Consider the following 17,785-nt stretch of genomic DNA (forward strand, 5'->3'; position numbering starts at 1 on the left):
GTTTTATGAATACTAAACAGATCAAGCTTTCCTTTTGCCAGCCAGGCCAATTTACTTGAATACTCATTTTAATTATTGTGCATGTTCATCTGAACTGAGCTGTGATTGTGTAATGGTATATTATTTTACCTGGATCTTGACGTGGTTTGGCCTCTAGTCTTTATAAATTGATACGTAATAATTTATTGATAGTACCGGACTTCATCGGAAAACAGTATTACAGTGGCCACTCGCGATGCTGTAGCACACTACATAGTAACTGCACTGCTTTGATGCTGATATCGTCTTTGGAGACGGATGTTTGCCATTCATTACACTGATAGCTTGACATGATCTTGCATGTTAAGGCATTAATATCCATTGCAAATTGCTAGGACCAAGAGAGACAGCACGCTCATATTGGAATCATGGTGGAGTACGGAATTGCCTTGATGAGTAAACTGGATGGCATCAACAGACATTCCTTTAACAATTTCCGTCTACGTGTTGGTAAGTTCAGTTTCATACAAGCTGTGAATGCTACAAACATTGCAAAAACTAGGGATGGAAAAGGATTATTAGATGGTCAAGCCACTTGTCAATGCTGAATTGCTCTTGACACTGAACATTAATATTATGATAATAAGCATAGTATAAATACTTAGACAGAACATTGTCTAGTCTTGCTTTTAAATGTGCCAAGCAGTGAGTGTTCTACAATTAACCTTGGAATGTGGTTGTACAGTCTCACCATCTTGATATTCCTGCAATATTCAGGGAGAGTTCTGGTGCTAGTGGCTCTGGGCGTGAGGAAATAATGCTGCAGCTGCTAACGGAGGAGAGCGCGCAAGCTGTGTTTGCTGGTTGGGTATGGGGTGAAGAGAGAGATGGACAGTGTGCTTACTGATGGCTGGTTACATGGCAATTCTAGGATTGTTGTTAGACTGTCAGTGTTCTACATAAAGTGCAGGAAGGGTGGACTTTTGCTTAAAGTACAGGTTGTGAGTTAGGAGATCTGGACAGCATGCTCAGCTCTGCCATAAACCTCCCATGTTCTGCTGGACAAGTCACTTTGTCTCTCTGTGCTTCCTTATCACCCAGTGAGGCTATATTCATTGCTGGTTATAAATCACTTTGTGGTCCTCTGATGAAATGCAAAATTATATTAAATCTAATGGCACATACTTTTATTTCTGTAGGGATAAACCATGGGCCTGTAATCGCAGGTGTGATTGGTGCTCGTAAACCCCAGTACGATATCTGGGGCAACACTGTCAATGTTGCTAGCAGAATGGAGAGCACTGGTGAACTTGGAAAAATCCAGGTAAAAAGATGGGCATTCAAATGTTTCTAGAAAATTACTTTTAGCATTTTTATTGATTAATGTTGAAAATTAATTATCATGGAGCTTTACGGGAGTTTCACTATTTCTGTTTCACTCAGGTTACAGAAGAGACATGCAAAATATTACAGGAACTGGGATATTCATGTGAATGTAGGGGACTCATTAACGTTAAAGGAAAGGGAGAACTAAGGACTTACTTTGTGTGCACAGATACAGCCAAATTCCAAGGTATTGGACTGAACTGAGGCTGTGATGAAGTTTGTCAAAATGTGTTTTGAGCCATCACTTCCCTTCTGTGAAGTCTTAGAATTGTCCTCCTTATGTGAAGGAGATTATTCCAAATGTATGTGTACTGCTAATGGTTCCTCTGTATCTCAAGGTAAGAGAGTGGCTTTAAAAGAAGCCTGAAAGTGCCTAAAAGAAATTGTTGGACTGCATGTTTCTTGAATAATTTGAGGATTTTTCTGGAATTGTCTTGCAGCATTTCCTATTATTTGTTTTCCTACATGCAATCTGGGAGACTAAAGGCCTTAATAGCATATGTAGATGGACCATTGAACTAATTTTCCAGTTAAAATAGACATTAGGAAAAACTTCTTAACTGTCAGGGTAGTTAAACTCTGGAATAAATTGTCTAGTGAGGTTGTGGAATCTGAGTCATTGGAGGCTTTTAAGAACAGGTTAGACAAACACACCTGTTAGGAATGATCTAGTTATTACGTAGAGTGCAGGGGCTGGACTAGATGAACTTCTGAGGTTCCTTCCTGTCCTCCACTTCTATGATTCCACTGCCTTGGTCTTTGTTAGATCTATTAACAAAGTTGCAGTTGTCAGAAACCTTGAGGAAAAAGTGACAGTACATTTGGACCCTGCATATTACGCATAGTCGTTAATGCAAAGTTGTTTTCATGACAAAAGAGTTCTGAATGAGGGGGAACACAAGCGAATTGCAGTTCATTATATGGTAATTACACTGCAGCTCCTTTCGGAAAGGGTAATTGCAGAATCATTCATGTTCCCCTGTCCCTTGATGACTTTTCCACAAACTCAGGCCTTCCCAAAATCTATAGCTTTACATTATGGTAAAGCCTTTCTTGATCAGCACTTGTACAGGAAATGATTTTTGTCTGAAGTTGGTTCAAAATATCTCTATTATGGAGACAACTCATGTTGCTCTTTTTACCTTGCTTTTCACTGTACCCAACCATATTTCATTTCTTAGATGAGATGAAAACAATTGTTTTAGTAGGCATTGGAAGTAAGCCACTTTGACCTTTAGAATTGGTCTTTTGACTTTGAAGAAATCCAGACTCTTTCCAGAGGATGAAAGCCCATTTAGGGATATGCATGTTGGAGAGAGACCGTAAATGTTAGCTGCACAGAAATGTATTTACATTAATTGCAATCATGCCATTTGACTTTGTGTATTTACACTGTGTTTTGTGAGGTTTTTCTAGTTTGATTTCTAGTGCGTGGAGGGGGCCTGTCCCTCAAAGCTGCTTATTTGTTCCTGAGGTCTACAGAACTGCTGTCCCAATTTTTTTTTCTTGTCATTAAAAAATTTGCACTTAACATATTAGTCAGGATTTGGTGCTTATGAAGGTGAAGTATAGAAGCGTTGGCCGGTCAGGCAGGATACCAGCAGCTGATGTGTGAGCTTTCCTGAACAGATCTCTTGCTACACCTTAATTCTGACCTGCCACCTAGTCTCCTGCTAGGACTTTCTCTTGGCAAGAAACAGCCCCTCAAATTGTGTAGTGTTTTTGTGAAAAGGGAAATACAAGACCAAATTTATTTTTTCAATTTGTGACCTGAGGCAAACTTGAACCCAGGTGGCACCCTTTTACGACCCTTCCAACCAAATCACCTATGCCTCTGTTCTCAGAGTTGTGCATGTTTCTGCACATTTGACATGTGTGATATCTTCAGAAGCTTGTCAATGTTATCAATACATATTTTTGCTACTGTGCTCTCTGTGGAGTACATGCCCCCAACATGTTTTCCATTTGACCCTTTTTGCATCCCATTCCTAAAAGGATTGGGACAGCTCTTGAAATAAGAATAGCTAATCAAGCTGAGCTCCCATATTGCAGAAGTTCCCAAAAAACTTGAGGCAAATGTGACTTGCAGAGTTCCAAAAATCAGCTTGGGCCCATTATTTCTTTGTGGAATAAGGATACAGCTGATCTGGAGGCATTTTACTTCTCGTGAGGTATCTCTCTCACAAGAAAGGTACAAACAGATATAGATGTATATTTCTTAAAAGTTAATGTACATATATATGCACATTTGCAGCTTTGGCTAACTAGCTGTTTGTTAAAATGACATCCCCTGTTTAATTAGCTCTTCACAACCAGACCCAAAACATTTTAGTGGTAGAACCTACATGAAGAGGGGGTACGTTTTTGCTTCATTGAAATTCTTGGCAATGTTTTTTTTAAACTAGATAGAATCTGACATATTCTATTATAGTTATTTTAGGGTAGGTTAAATTTTTTTTTTTTTCTTTAATCTGAGTTAGTGCAATGAGCCAAGGGACAAACTTTCAAAACAGGACAGCCAATATCTAGATGTATGTGTTCACTCAACTTGTATTTTGTGCCTCCAATTACTCTGCATCTGTGCATACATTTTATATGTTCAATTTAGGTAGCTGTTTTTGAAAATTTGGCTCCAAATTAAAATTAATAAAACTTGTTACCATATTGCCTGATCTTGAGGTGTGCTGACCACCTGCAACTTGCACTGAACATCTGTAGTACAATGGCTTTGATGAAGCTGTATCACCTTTGGCTTGGAACCAAAATGTAAGTTTTGTAGTAAGTGACCTGCCTTTGCATTTTGAATTATGGTTTTGTAAACTGAAGAACAGAACCAGCAAGGTCAAATTTTAGAAGCTGTTTTAGATATAGCACTAAACTGAATTTTATCTGATCTATGTGATTTGCTTGTTGTTGGCTGGGTTTGTTGCTTCTTTAAAAAGGCAACACACAGTTTATAAATATTACAGAAGGATGTGTGGGGAAAAAAAACACTTTTATAGTGGAAATGTTTCATCATGGCCTGCATAATAGAATCACACTTCTGAGAGCTATTCCATTTGGTTCATTTGATGGTGGGTGTTACTATAAATCACTGACACACCCCCACCCCCCTCATGGCAGGGCAGAAGCTCTGAGCTCTCTACCTCCCCTCCCCCCCCCAGGTCTGGTGGGCAGAGAAGGGGGGGGGGGGGTATAAGGGGCTTTGTAAAAGAGCCACCTCTGGCTCACGAGCGACAGTTTGGCCACCCCTGCTATTAATAACGATGTTTAACTTTTAGGAAGTCCAATTCTCTTAGTTTAATGTTAAAATTTTTCCTTTAAAATTTTATTCAAGTGATTGTAATTAGTTTAGAATTTAAAGCTATAGCTAACATCTTTGTATTACACGTGATAATAGCCTGACATACTACTGCAAAATTTTGGTGGTGCGGAAAACTGTCTTTTAAAGAAAGTTAACACCTGGTGTTCAAATATAAACATTTATCAGGAAAGGATTTTTTTCTCCATTTCCTGTATATATTGTGACTAGAAAAGTCATTAAAATAAATTAGTGTTATTTTGTTCAGTATAAAGTGCTATGTATAGATAATGATTTATGACACCACACACAAAGCAGTATTTGCTAATATTTTAATATGAGGGCATATGACTTCAAATTTTCTAACACTCTTTGTTGTATTCACCACTGCTGTTTTCTAATTACTGTGTAATTTCTTTTAAAGTACCTATGTTTCATGACAGGAACAAATCTGAGTAACATCCTACTGTGCATTTAAACTTTGTTTTTAAAGCCTTAAGGATGGTAGGTCAAAACTGCTTTTGCTGCTGTCTCCAACAGAAAGTAGTACATTTAGACAACTTTAGTTTCAGATTGGCTGTTTCCTTTTCATCAGCAGATTCATATTAACTAGTTTAATACTTGAACTTTTTGCTAATAAGACAGGTCAATGTAATTCAGTATCCTTTTGTATACTTCTGTCAAATAGCCTTCAGTACCCTACTGCTTTTATATTGTGTATTTGTGATGCTAGACATTTAACAAGCATGTGTTTTGATATGTTAATTTATTTTGTTTTATGAGAAGCATGAATGTTTGCATAGAAGGAAGGCTTCATTTAGTACCATTTGATACAGTACATTAGTTTGAAAGACCATACTGCCTCAATATTTTTAATCATGAAGTTTGCTTATGGATGGACCTGGTTCTGAAATGATGGTACTGGACACAGTAGCACTAGAGATTTAGATGTAATGAGGCTTGTGGAACTTAACAATATCTAACAACATTCTGAACTGCTTCAGTTTACATTGTATTGCTATTCAAGCTAATAACATGTGCTTGAGTCTCACTTATGGAAGTCCTGTAAAGTATTTTTCAATAGCTTGTAGGTTTTGGACTAAAAGAAGGTTTGTCTTTCTACCCCCAGTTGTATTGCTCTATGATCTTAAAAGGGACATTTCAACTTAAGTCATACTGCTCTTTGAAATTCTGTAGAGTATTTTAACAGCACTTTGTAGCCTCAATTTACCATGTTATACAAAAGGCCCCCACCCAGAGAAACATTGGAAAGTGAGTGTAAAGTCCTGAATATGGGCTGAGGGAAGTGATACCAGGACTGACTTAATAGTTTTTAAAATGATTAGATTTTGTTTCATCAACTCTAGAATTGTGTGTATGGAGGGTCATTGCTATGGCTAAGATCTTAGGTTAAACAGAGCCTTAAAAATACAGAATGCTTTTACCAGAACTGTGAAACTTACCTCTTAAAACTTAAAAAAATAACTGGCTAGAAAATTGAAGAATTACTGTTGTTAAAAACTAAATGCCAATTTATCTAATTTAAAGCTGATTATACTGTAATTTTTAATGATTGCATAAGTTATCTACTGCACAGAAAGAACAAACTTTTTACTTTAAAATAAAGAACTTTCTGAAACTCACTTGCTTTGTAATTATTTGTTGGAACATAACTTCTAAAGCAGATTGCTATACAGGCCTTCACGTTTCTTTTTTTTCTTCCAGATTTCATTAACCTATTATGCAACTTAAAACTGATTACAGCTGTACTCTTCTCTTAAATGCACTGAATTGTTCAAGATAGACATTTTCAGTTAAATATGTACAGTCATGAACTCATTGTTGCTCTCTTGAGAACTGGAGGAGTTTCTCTCATTTATCCAAAGTGGATTGAGGCATCTAACATCTCTTACTGCACTATGCATCTAAGCAAATACGTTAAAATAGAGCATGTAGTAACTACATCTTGCCATTCAGCATTTTGCAGCATCTTCTGTAGAGCTGTCAGAGTAGAGCACTTGAACATTCCAAAATAAATTCACATACCCACTTAACTTTAACCATCTACTCATTCACTTAGATCATGTGCAGCCCATTTCCACTAATTGCTGACTGGATGCAATTCAAGCATTTCCTTGTCAACGTGGTAGAGACAAAGGGGCTGCTGGGAACCTGAATTAAGCATGTAAAAGACAAAAGGGGTGTTAAGTGGGAAATTATATACCCAAAGCAATGAAGTGGCATAGACAATGTATTATTGCATGATTATGGCTAGTGGAAATGAGAGAAAAAAACTGGTTATGTTCAAGAGACATTCTGGAAGAAATGAGCTTGGGAAAATCTGGTGGCTGTGAGAGGGAGAGAGGCCTGCCTTTACTGTGCAATGATGGTTAAATACCTGCCTTGGGAAAGGAAATGGGCCATGGCTAATTTGAGTGATGCTGGGGAGCTGGCAGGACTCACGCATCCTCAACTTAGTCTACTTTGCTGCCAGCTTTGGTTACTAAAGGTCAGTGGAGAATAGCAGCCATTAAAATAGTATTGGTATGCACTTTTCTTCTCTCTGTCCTACCAACTCAGCTATTCCAATTGACTGAGGATCTCCAGCTCAATTAGCAGGTTTTTTCCTAGGTGAATATCTTAGCTTGAGGGGGTATTGCTGCAGCGGGGGAGTTTGACTTCTTTGGAACCTTTTGGCAAAAGAAGACTTGTTAATGTCACTATTTACAATGACCTTATTCAAAAGAGTGGTCCATTTTGCCTATCTGACATTTGCTCTATAAATCACATTCTTAACCTATTGTCCTGCAATTATTATCAGCAACTTTACAAAAACTTGAACTGGTTGAAAGTGATCAACACAACAAGGTCATAAAAGAAGACTGGGCTACATTTATATAGCCTCAATATAACATCTTCCACTAATTGTCATCAGATTACATCAACTTCTATTTAGAAAGCTGTTTTTGCTTGCATGCATCAAATGCTGAAATTTTTCAAGTGGGCCAGATCTGAAAGTTTGTCAATGGCTTTGGACTACTGCTGTCTAAGTAGTGGTACAGGCAGGGCATTATGTAGCCACAATTACACGGAGCTCTAGACTACAATCATTTCAGTCTCTAGTCCTTATTGCGAAGAGAACATTTTCAAAATATAAAACTAACAAATCCAGCAAGAGACATCGGAGGCAGTAGAAAGCCTGAAGTATCTCTTGAAAATGAAGAGTTAGGCCATCAAAATTCATGGTTTAGTGTGTATGCATTAGAAGTTAACTGATATCTAACATGAAACCATCATGACGTTAGATTTAATTTAACATGAGTTCCAAAATTTAATAGACAAAATATTTCCTTTAACTCAATGTGCAAATGTTCAGTAAATATATCCTGAACAAAATGTAAATCTAGTTCTTTAATAGGATCAAATAAAAATATATAACTTAAAACAACTGAAGTTTCAAATTCCAATTGGACCACATTAATTTCCACTGATGATGGCAGTCTTTTTAGATTCTTGAAAATCTGAAAAAAAAATTCCACACAGATTGGTCAGTTCATTACCCTATTCAACTTCCCTTAAAAAGGTAAGTATATATGCAATCTAAATCCCCTACTACTCCTGAAGTCAGTTTCCTGTGTCAGCATGAATCAGTCAATACATGCAGTGAATCCACTAGTATAAAGAAGTTAGTAATTGTACTAGGATATTAAGACACAATATTTCTAGTTCTATTTAAGTAACCAGCTAGGGCATTACTCTTGCAGTGTATATCACCACAAATATATTTTAAGATGTATTGATCTCAGAGGCATGACTAATGTTAATTTTTCATTTAAATATGCAAAACTGCTTGAAAAATTTGCTTCTGAGCAAAAAACTATCAAATAGTTTTACTTTGTCACTCACTAGCAAAACTTAACTAAAACTTGTTTGTTACAAACAAGAGGGATGAAGTATACACTTTTTTATGCTATAATACTTTACATAATTCATTGTTTTTCCTGCTATTTATGTATTAAATGTTTTTTAAAACAAGATTGATCTAAAAATACTAAAATTAAGTTGAAAAGCTAGCATTTATAAAATGCAGTCTCCAGGCTGAGAAATCTGGCAATTCAAAAAAGCTAAAGTTTCTGTTGCAGTGTCAATATCCATGTTGTATAGCCTAAGCCATAAAAAGGGAGGTTTGTATTTAAGGAAAACATATGCAAAATATTATAAATGCAAACATGATAAGTTGCAGTACAAAACTTTAATAATTTTATGACTGACTTGACAAACACAACTTGATATTACTGAGGCTTAAATATTTAATTCCTGTTCTTTTCAATAAGTGGTTCTTCATAACTGAGCACCCTTAAATGAAAAGCTTAAAAAAGGAAAAATTCTAATGCATCAGTGCAACATTAATACTAAAAAATACTTAAGATTGATCAACCAATTTTCTCCACATGTTGCTGTTCTCATCTTCAGTCAGTTGTGCAAATGCAACATGCACATATAGGAAAACTTGTTTTTACTCTACTAATTAAAGTGATTGCACCAATTCTACACATTTTTCTCTGAACAAAAGTTACCTTTGGGCTGAGACCAACCATGGCAAATTTCCATCCAAAAAGTATTTAAAAAGGGAGAGAGAGAGACTACAAGTTGAGACTCCACTTTAACTGCTGCAGCTGCTACTAGCAACACTATAATGATTTGCAGATATAGTTTTCTCTACTGGGACATGTCTAAATACACTCTATACTCACCATCTGTTAAATCTACAAAGCTATCTTCAGTGTGAGGGACAGGAACTGAAATTCCCATTGCTTTCCGGATTCCATATGTGCTTACAATATCGCCTGGAGTCACTTGTTGCGCGAGTTCTTTTAGATTATTGGTCACTCTCTCCGCTAGAAAGTTACAATAATGTAAAAACACAAATGAATTTACAAATTGCCCACAATAGCTGAAGTGTGCCCTTCAGCTGCAACCACAGAGCTGTGAATAGTATTTTGCTCTGATGAATGTATATTTACATAAAAACTAAAGAAACTTCTATAATAGCCTATATACAGAGGCATCTTCAGGCCTTAATATCGCTCACAGACACAGTGAAATCTAGTGGCTCTTTGCTCCTCCTTTGTTGCACTGGGTGTTGCAGGGGAGCAGATGGGCATTAATCATGTATTAAAGGCACTAGGAACCAGAGGGGGAGAAAATGCAGCATTTTCTTTTAACATTACAAAATTGCCTGCAGCCCCTTATTGTCACATACCAGCAGATTTTGGCTTTTTGGTTTTGTTTTTTTTTTTAAAGGAAGAAGGTTGAGCTGGAGAAAGGAAGGAGATGAACCAACTGCTTACTAAGGCCCTTCTGAGAAGCAACAGCCATTAGGTAGATTATTTAAAGCATAAGGTAATACTGCTCCAATAACTCTTGACTGTGTGTTCTGTGATCCATATCATAAGGGTCACAGTGCAAGCTGCTCGTGGGAAACCAATGACAAGTGACTCGTATGGCACTCAGGACACTGATCTTTGGGTTTGGGTATTTTGTCATAGGGTCTCAATCCTGCATGTGAACTAGAGGCTATGGCTGCTGCCCCTTTTCTATTCTAAATGCAGTAGTTCTCAGATCCCACAGCTACAAGTACTTCTCATCAGCAATACTTTTCCCCTCAAGAAAGTTTAAACTTTCATGAAATTCGTAAGATGTATGTGGCTATTGGAAAAGGAAATGCACTAAGAGAATGCACAAGAGCTAAAAGCCTCTCAACTGACATGACATTTTAGAATAAAGCTATAATTTTCATGTATTTACTTGACCTTAGCCAACAAACAGAACACTTCACACTTGTACAACTGTTTAGATGCAGTGCACACAATAACCCAAGGCGGCAGTTACTTTTATAGATTAGGAATTTCCAAATAGGGAAATGAAGCAGAGAGGAGACTTGTTCCAAGGCAGTATCAGAGTTTGGATTAGGCCCTCTATTTTGTGCTTATCCCACACTTCTGAGTATTTAACACCAAAATAACTCTATCCTCATGGATAAAAGGCTTTAATAGTCAGCATAAGCAACTGCCAACCATAGTGAAACTAGAACAAAGTTTGACTTCTATCATAACTTGTTAATATCAAACAATCCAAGGTGGTGCACTGTGTATCAATTGCAATCTCAACCAAAGGAGCTGGAATGCCCTTATCTGCAACAAAATTATTTAGAAAGAAAAATCAAAACAGGAGCCACCTGATTCATGTGCTCCATGGCCAAAATTGAAGAGTGGGGCCCTTAGTTATTCTGACTGTCCCATTTTAACACAACACGCAACAAATTCATCTCCAGTTTCACACTAAAGATTACAGGCTTACAAACAACAGTTTAACCAAAAAGTCACTCTTTTTTGGACCTTCACCAAATGTACAAGTTTACAAGGAAGTGCTTTACCCGTAATAATTTGATATAAATTGATTGTTTGCTAAAAATCAATTAAAGTTATACGCACCCAGATGCATTTCTTTGTAAGATGGACCCAAAAGACAAATCATATTCGGAGGTGGTTTTGTACTCAGTCGTTCATTTTGAGCATCCTGGAGCTCTCTGAGCAACTTTGTGGTTTCATCAAGTTTCTTCTGGAAAATTTCAGCCTCTGCTTGATAGAAAAGCCTGTGTCAGTGAAAGGAGCATATATACACTCATTCACATGCTACAGCAAACCAATTATACAATGAGTGACAATGTGCCTCACTATACCAAAGGACTGAGATTATGATATATACCTTTCACAAAAACAGCACTTGCATTCCTAATTGCAGTAGATTACTCACCTTCAGAGTCAAATTCCTCTACAGGAATTCCAAAATTTGTTACTGCTTTCAGTACTGTAAGCCTATCGTTCTTAGAGTCCAACCTGCCGGCAGCATTGGTTTCTATAATCTGAAAAAAGCAGCAAATAAATGTCTGTTTATATAAAGTTTAAAAAAAATCCATCCAGAATGCTTTTGCAGTGTGTAAATTAGAATACGGTCACATACTGAGGGACAGACTAATTTAGATTTACCCCATTTGTTTTTCACTTCAAAGCAACAACGAGCTTTTGCTGTTCTACAGTTAATTATTCCATCCCATGTATGTATTTTAAGAGCTGCAAGTTTCTAGAGCTCTGGGCACACGAACAAAAGTGATGTAACAAATATACAAATTACGACCCATCTCCAAATATAAAGTCCTCCTGAACCCATCCCAAACCAGGACTCTCCCATAACCCACGTTCTTCCCAAAAAACTATTTTTCACAATACGATAAAGATCAACTCATTTGGGCTCTGCAGCACCAAGAGGAGATGAAATTCCAAAGTGCAGCCCCTTCACTGAAAATGCTGGCTCCAGCCCCCTCCCAACTGAGCAACAGGTGTTGGGTTAAGTACCACAGCTGATTCTAATTGCTTCAGGCCATGTCTATACTGACTGCAGCAAATTTGCAGCCGTCAGATCGATCTTTCTGGTTCGATTGAACGGTCAGTGTAGACCTGCTCAATCGATCAGGAAGTCGACGCTGGTGAACCACCCCCTCAAGTAGCATAGTGCTGCATCGACGGGCACGCTGTTCCCGTCGGCACAGCGCAGTGTAGACGGCGTGCAGAAGGGAAGCAGAGCAGTCGATGTGAGTTACGCAAGCTACTCTGTGTAGTTTGCGTAACTCCTGTCGACTGCCACCGAATCTCCAGGTAAGTGTAGACCAGGTCTCAGAAACACAGGGAGACAGGCAGTTTTGAAGTAAACAGGTTCTAAGCAGTTTGGGACACTGGAAGTTAAAAATCCACATCTTAAATGGCACAAGATGTACAAGTTACTGTAGTATGTTGCAGGTAGTGGAAAATGTTGACTCCTGTAATCAAAGTTCTAAATGACAAATATAAACTTGTACATGTCTCATTCTCTGCATTGTAAAGATGGAAGATTTTTCTTAAGAACAAATGCTTCAGGTTTCTCTTTTGATATCCATGTCTGTGTGGCTAAAAACAAACAATTCTGACATGAGATTTACCTTTTGGACTTTATCCTCAGAACCGGAATACAACACATTTACAATAAAAAGCATGTAATTTTGAATGGTGGGGACACAACATCTGTTTACATAGCTGCACACATTTCTCCAGCTTTAAGCAGTTTTGCGATTAGGGTTTAAAAGTGCCTTTTGGAGTAGCTGCTTAGAAGAAGATAGAAAACATCACCTCCACATCTTTTATTGTATCACGTTTCCTGTGCTGGCCTTCTGCATCTGCCATTGGCTGAAATTGGGGTGAAAAAGAGTATTTAGTATGACATTGAAATGAGTTCCTCTCTTAAAGTACACAGCAAAACCAGAACCTTACAGTGGAATGTTTATAAATGGAAGGAAATGAAAGTGTTATGGGTTTTCATTGGTAACAAAAGCTACACAATAGTTTACTGCGATGGTATTCCTTGTATTTGTCTTGTACAAGAAATTAGCAGCCGGGGTGTTCCTTCTATTATGTTGCTTGGAATAGACTAGTATAATTACTACAATGAGAACTGCTTCAGTTAATATTGCAAAATGACTTATATTATCTTCTTTGCAAATATTTCTTTAACTGAATTTTTCCATTAATGATTTCAGACCAAAGGGGGAGGGAGGTGGGGTGTGTGTGATTTGTTTTCTTAGGGTTTTTTGAAAATTTGAAGAAAATTCCTTTCTAAGTTAGAGACTGAAACATGTTTTGATCCAAAAAATTCTAATATTTTTCTTAAGTTAGTCTAATGCAAAAGTGACTGAATCCTGTAAGAAGTCCTGAGATAATGTATCTGGGCATAAGGAATAAATTAAAACTAAATAAATAGTACTTCTGGGCACAGGTCTGACTGTCCAGTGCTCACAGGTATGAAACTGACTCATTTGGAGCCAAAAATTATCTTCATCAGTCATAAGGGCAGCCAACAATCTTTGAAATGTTAATCAATTAGGTTTTAGAGTTTCAATGGTGCGAAACTCTACATCCTAATACTTTTAAAATGGGAATATAGTTAACTACACTAATTTTAGAAAGGCTTTCAGCTAACTCTGGGGCTGTGGGCAGCGTTTTGGTACATTTCCTTCCTGCCAAATAAGTCCTTCTATTTGGTGATAACATCCAGCATGTGTATTTGCTAAATAGCTAAGTGTGATGCTGTGTATAAGAAAGGTGACCATTTATATCACTGTGGTTACCGTCCCTTTGTAAAAGCTTTATGGAAATTGTGTATGTGATATAAGGCAGGGGTTCTCAGTCTTTTTCTTTCAACTTCAATCCTGGGCAGCAAGGCCTTCAGCTTTCTGCCCAGGGCCCCAGCGAGTCTCATACTGGCCCTGCTCTCTGGTTTATTTTGGCAGACTCCTGAAACCTGCTATGGTCCTCCAGCGTGTGTCAATTTATAGCTTGAAGCCATGCTTTGATCACGCACTCTGTTCATCTTGTAGTTTTATATAAAGCTAGATAGTAGCAGTTATGTTCTATTAGGTTATACAAGTTACCAATAGTTTACAATACTTAAAGCTGAATCAAAAAGTAACTTTCAAGATTGGCATAACTGCATTTTTGCCAGTGGAAAGCAGTGTTTGCTACTCTCTCTCTTTTCAGCTGCAACTATATTCTGGAAAACCATGCCAGTTGTCAGACTGTAATGATGGGGTCTGTTTCAGAACATGAGCCTACGTGCAGAGTTCTATTTCCTGCTTCAACTTCCTTAAGTGACTTTCCTTTAAGTGACAGGGGAAGTCCTTTATTTAATTCTTAAATCAAACTGTTTCACAATTGCAACAGCGACATCTGACCCACAAAAATCTGCACCCCAGCCTGGCAGAACTACTTTAAGGCCATATCTAGCCTAGGAGAATAGATCATATTTAATCATGGGTTAAATAACATGTTTTAATAACTAGGACATACAGGGTTTAATACATTTCAAAACAATAATTAACCTGAGGGTGGAGGCATGTTAATTAAAATGTGATAGGACATATCCAGACTAGGAAAACGGGTCACGTTCAAAAACACATTAGCTAAAAGTGAGAAATGCCAGTTTCTAAACCACATCAGCCCAACTGGTTTCAGAACTTTAACTTTCGTTTTCTTTTAAGACAGAGCAAGCACCAGAAAGTTCCCAAATCACAATTCTTACCGTTTCTAGTTCTCTGAGAGATCTAGAATGTCCCCCTTTAGTTAAAACATCCAGCAAAGCATCAGCCATTACAAACGGGTAGTCTTGAGACTTTGCCAAAAAATCAGGAATACTGAAAGATAGACAAAATAATCAATTTTACATCAAGCATAGATGACAGAAAAAACCTTGTAAATGGTTAGTTCAACAACATACTCAGCTTTGAAAATGCTGATATTAGAAGACAGGCAAAAGATTCAATCTAACAGGTTTACTTTTTATTTAAATAGCCAAGGCTTTTGTAGCCTGTGGACTAACTTAGATTTCTAACACAGCCCACAGTGCAACTGAATAGTGCTTTAAGCAGTTCGCATGTGCGATATTCATTATTGCTACTGAACTTGTTTAAATAATCAGTGTTTAAATTGAGCTATATCATGGAGTATTAACAAGACTAGAATGTTTTCTAATTTTCTTTGAGAAGATGCTTCAACAAGACAAAGGTGTATTTATAACTGTATCACTACTCAGTGAGCATTATTCGAGGCATTAAAATCAAGGGTGGCTTTAAAAGATGTGAGACAGTTACAGCCACTTTGCTCAGTACAGTAAATCTGAAGATGATCATTTCAAGCACTATATACGTTATATTTGAAACTGAAGCTTGTTTAACACTGAGATGCCCCAAAGTTACCACCATGGTTCATGAACTGACATTTGACACTGGTAGTAAAAGTGCCTCATGTCCAACACAAAATCAGGTTCCTTAGTAGTAAAGTAGCAAAAAGTACTCTGACCATCTGGAGCCATCAACGCTATTCTTCAGTTTCTGAACCAGTATTAAAGCAGGACAGCACAGTTCCTATGATTTCCATAGTACAATGGTTTCGCCACTGAAATAACTGCAGGTGAGTGGATTTTCATTTTTATGAAAATCTTTGTACACTAAGCAACTATCTAGGTACTTTCGTCAAGCATATCATCATTGCATCAAAGTGCAAAAACCCCTTTAGTGTATATTTTAACAATAAGTATACAGAAATATAGATAACTGAAAGAAAGCTATTAACAAACTTTAAGTTCTGATACTATGGTAGGTATGAGAGTGAAACCCAAATTATTTTTGAAGTCTTATTAACTATTTTATTCATACAATTTTAGGGGAAAATTAAATAGCATTTTAAAATTAAACATGCAGATGTTTCTTACCTTCTGCATTATTTATATACTTTTGATAGTTTGCTTTAAAGATTAGCTGTTAGAGAAGGATTTTTTAAAACCACGCTTGCAGTTTTATTTTGAGGTATTGTTGGATTATGTCAATGGCAACTAAACAAGTCTGTGTAAAGGTGACTCAGTTATTTGCACAGAGCAATCAAACTGATTGACAAATTGATAGTTTTTTACTTGTTTTAGTCATTAACAGGCTGAAAAATACAATCTTCCAATATCAGTCAGTGTTACCTTTGCAATGGAATTTTTGATTTCACACATTTCAATAATCAAGAGTATCAGACTCCTTAAGATTGCTCTTCCCTTGCTAAATAATATCACAGGTGCATTCGGTTATTAAAGGAGCTGTGTCTTAAAATAGCACCAATTTTAAAAGGTAGAGTAGGTGGACTATGAGGCAGTACCAGAATCTTGTGTTTGGCTGCATGCAAGATACAGCCTTAGCCCATAAACATTTGGCTACCACAGCTGTTTTAGTCAGACTACATCAGGAACTTTAATTTAAGATCATTTTGCATTACAGCTAATAGTAAGCATACTGGATTAAATTGGATCTCTTCATCATAAGGAGAATTCTGCTTTGCGTGAGGAAAAACTGAACAATTATTCAGTGAGTATAGGACAAATGGGGAATTAGATACTGCAGCTGCTAGTGGTGGGAAAACAAGTATATTTGTTTTTTCCTAGATAGACATAGCTTGTGATAAATAATCTTTAACAAAATCTATACAAACTTTGCTTACTCTTCAAGATAACTTCAGGAACTGTCAAAATGGAATACAGATCTTTGTTACTTACCTATAACACCCTGGATTAGAATCTTCCCCATATGTTGAATAGATTAAATCAGAATCATCCTTGCTGATGTTTGCAAATGTAGAGTCATAGGCTGGAGCATAGGAACTGTATGGCCCATAATTCAAGTATACCACTGTTGAATAATACATTATTACTAATTATTCTTATCTTACATATGCATAATATCAGATTCTAAAATTAAGAGTAATGTTCAGGGTTGTCAAGTTATCCCAAACAGGGAACCTTTAGCAATGTATTTCTTACAAGTTTTACTAATTTGTTGTATCAATTTAATTCTACGTGCTTCTTACATACAAATGTTCTATCAACAATATTTGGTTAAAGCATTAAAAAATATACAGAAGTACAGTCCTGTACTGGCACGGATACAGACTAGCTGACTTAGTAGGGTTTTTCCAGCCCGAAGTTATTTGGTACCTATGTGATATAGTCTCTACATAAAGCTGAATTCTCCAAACATTAAGGGCATGATTTTCTAAAAAGCAAGATGTAAAAATGCATGCCATCACTGAGCGCCCACAAATCTGTATTTTCACATAGGCTCAGATGCAGACTTCTAAGGCCAGACAGGACCACCTTGATCATCTAGTCTGACTTCCTGCACATTGCAGGCCAGAGAACCTCACCCACCCACTCCTGTAATAGACTCCTAACCTCTACTGAAAATCCTCAAATCATGATTTAAAGAGTTAGTTGCAGAGAATCCACAATTTACATTAGTTTAAACCCGTAAGTGACCCATGCCCCAGGCTGCACAAGAAGGTGAAAAACCCCAGGGTCTCTGCCAATCTGATTCGAGTGAAAATTCCTTCCCAACCACAAATATGGTGATCAGTTAGACTCTGAGCATGTGGGCAGACTCACCAGCCATACATCTGGGAAAAAATTTGCTGTAGTAACTCAGAGCCCTCCCCATCTAGT

The 17,785-nt window shown here is 37.1% G+C and overlaps 2 protein-coding genes across 3 annotated transcripts in view; one reads left to right on the forward strand and one right to left on the reverse strand.

Moving 5' to 3' along the window:
- The window catches only part of ADCY7 (adenylate cyclase 7), a 61,767-nt gene extending 55,458 nt beyond the window's left edge, over positions 1–6,309 (forward strand). Inside the window, exons 25-27 of the mRNA XM_067550770.1 lie at positions 375–489; positions 1,179–1,303; positions 1,423–6,309. Coding sequence (XP_067406871.1) covers positions 375–489; positions 1,179–1,303; positions 1,423–1,569 — 387 coding nt within the window. The 3' untranslated portion in view covers positions 1,570–6,309. The remainder of the gene's footprint in view (positions 1–374; positions 490–1,178; positions 1,304–1,422) is intronic.
- Positions 6,310–8,064: 1,755 nt separating this feature from the next.
- The window catches only part of BRD7 (bromodomain containing 7), a 28,190-nt gene continuing 18,469 nt past the window's right edge, over positions 8,065–17,785 (reverse strand). For both annotated transcript variants that reach the window (XM_067550780.1, XM_067550776.1), the window contains exons 11-17: positions 16,844–16,976; positions 14,834–14,945; positions 12,889–12,945; positions 11,483–11,591; positions 11,161–11,304; positions 9,421–9,564; positions 8,065–8,187 (exon numbers count right to left, since the gene is read on the reverse strand). In XM_067550780.1, the coding sequence (XP_067406881.1) occupies positions 8,144–8,187; positions 9,421–9,564; positions 11,161–11,304; positions 11,483–11,591; positions 12,889–12,945; positions 14,834–14,945; positions 16,844–16,976 (743 nt within the window). In that variant the 3' untranslated portion in view covers positions 8,065–8,143. The remainder of the gene's footprint in view (positions 8,188–9,420; positions 9,565–11,160; positions 11,305–11,482; positions 11,592–12,888; positions 12,946–14,833; positions 14,946–16,843; positions 16,977–17,785) is intronic.

This window comes from Emydura macquarii, unplaced genomic scaffold (genome assembly GCF_026122565.2).
Source record: "Emydura macquarii macquarii isolate MOO-44397 ecotype Brisbane River unplaced genomic scaffold, CSIRO-AGI_Emac_v2 contig_295, whole genome shotgun sequence".
Classification (NCBI taxonomy): domain Eukaryota; kingdom Metazoa; phylum Chordata; order Testudines; family Chelidae; genus Emydura; species Emydura macquarii.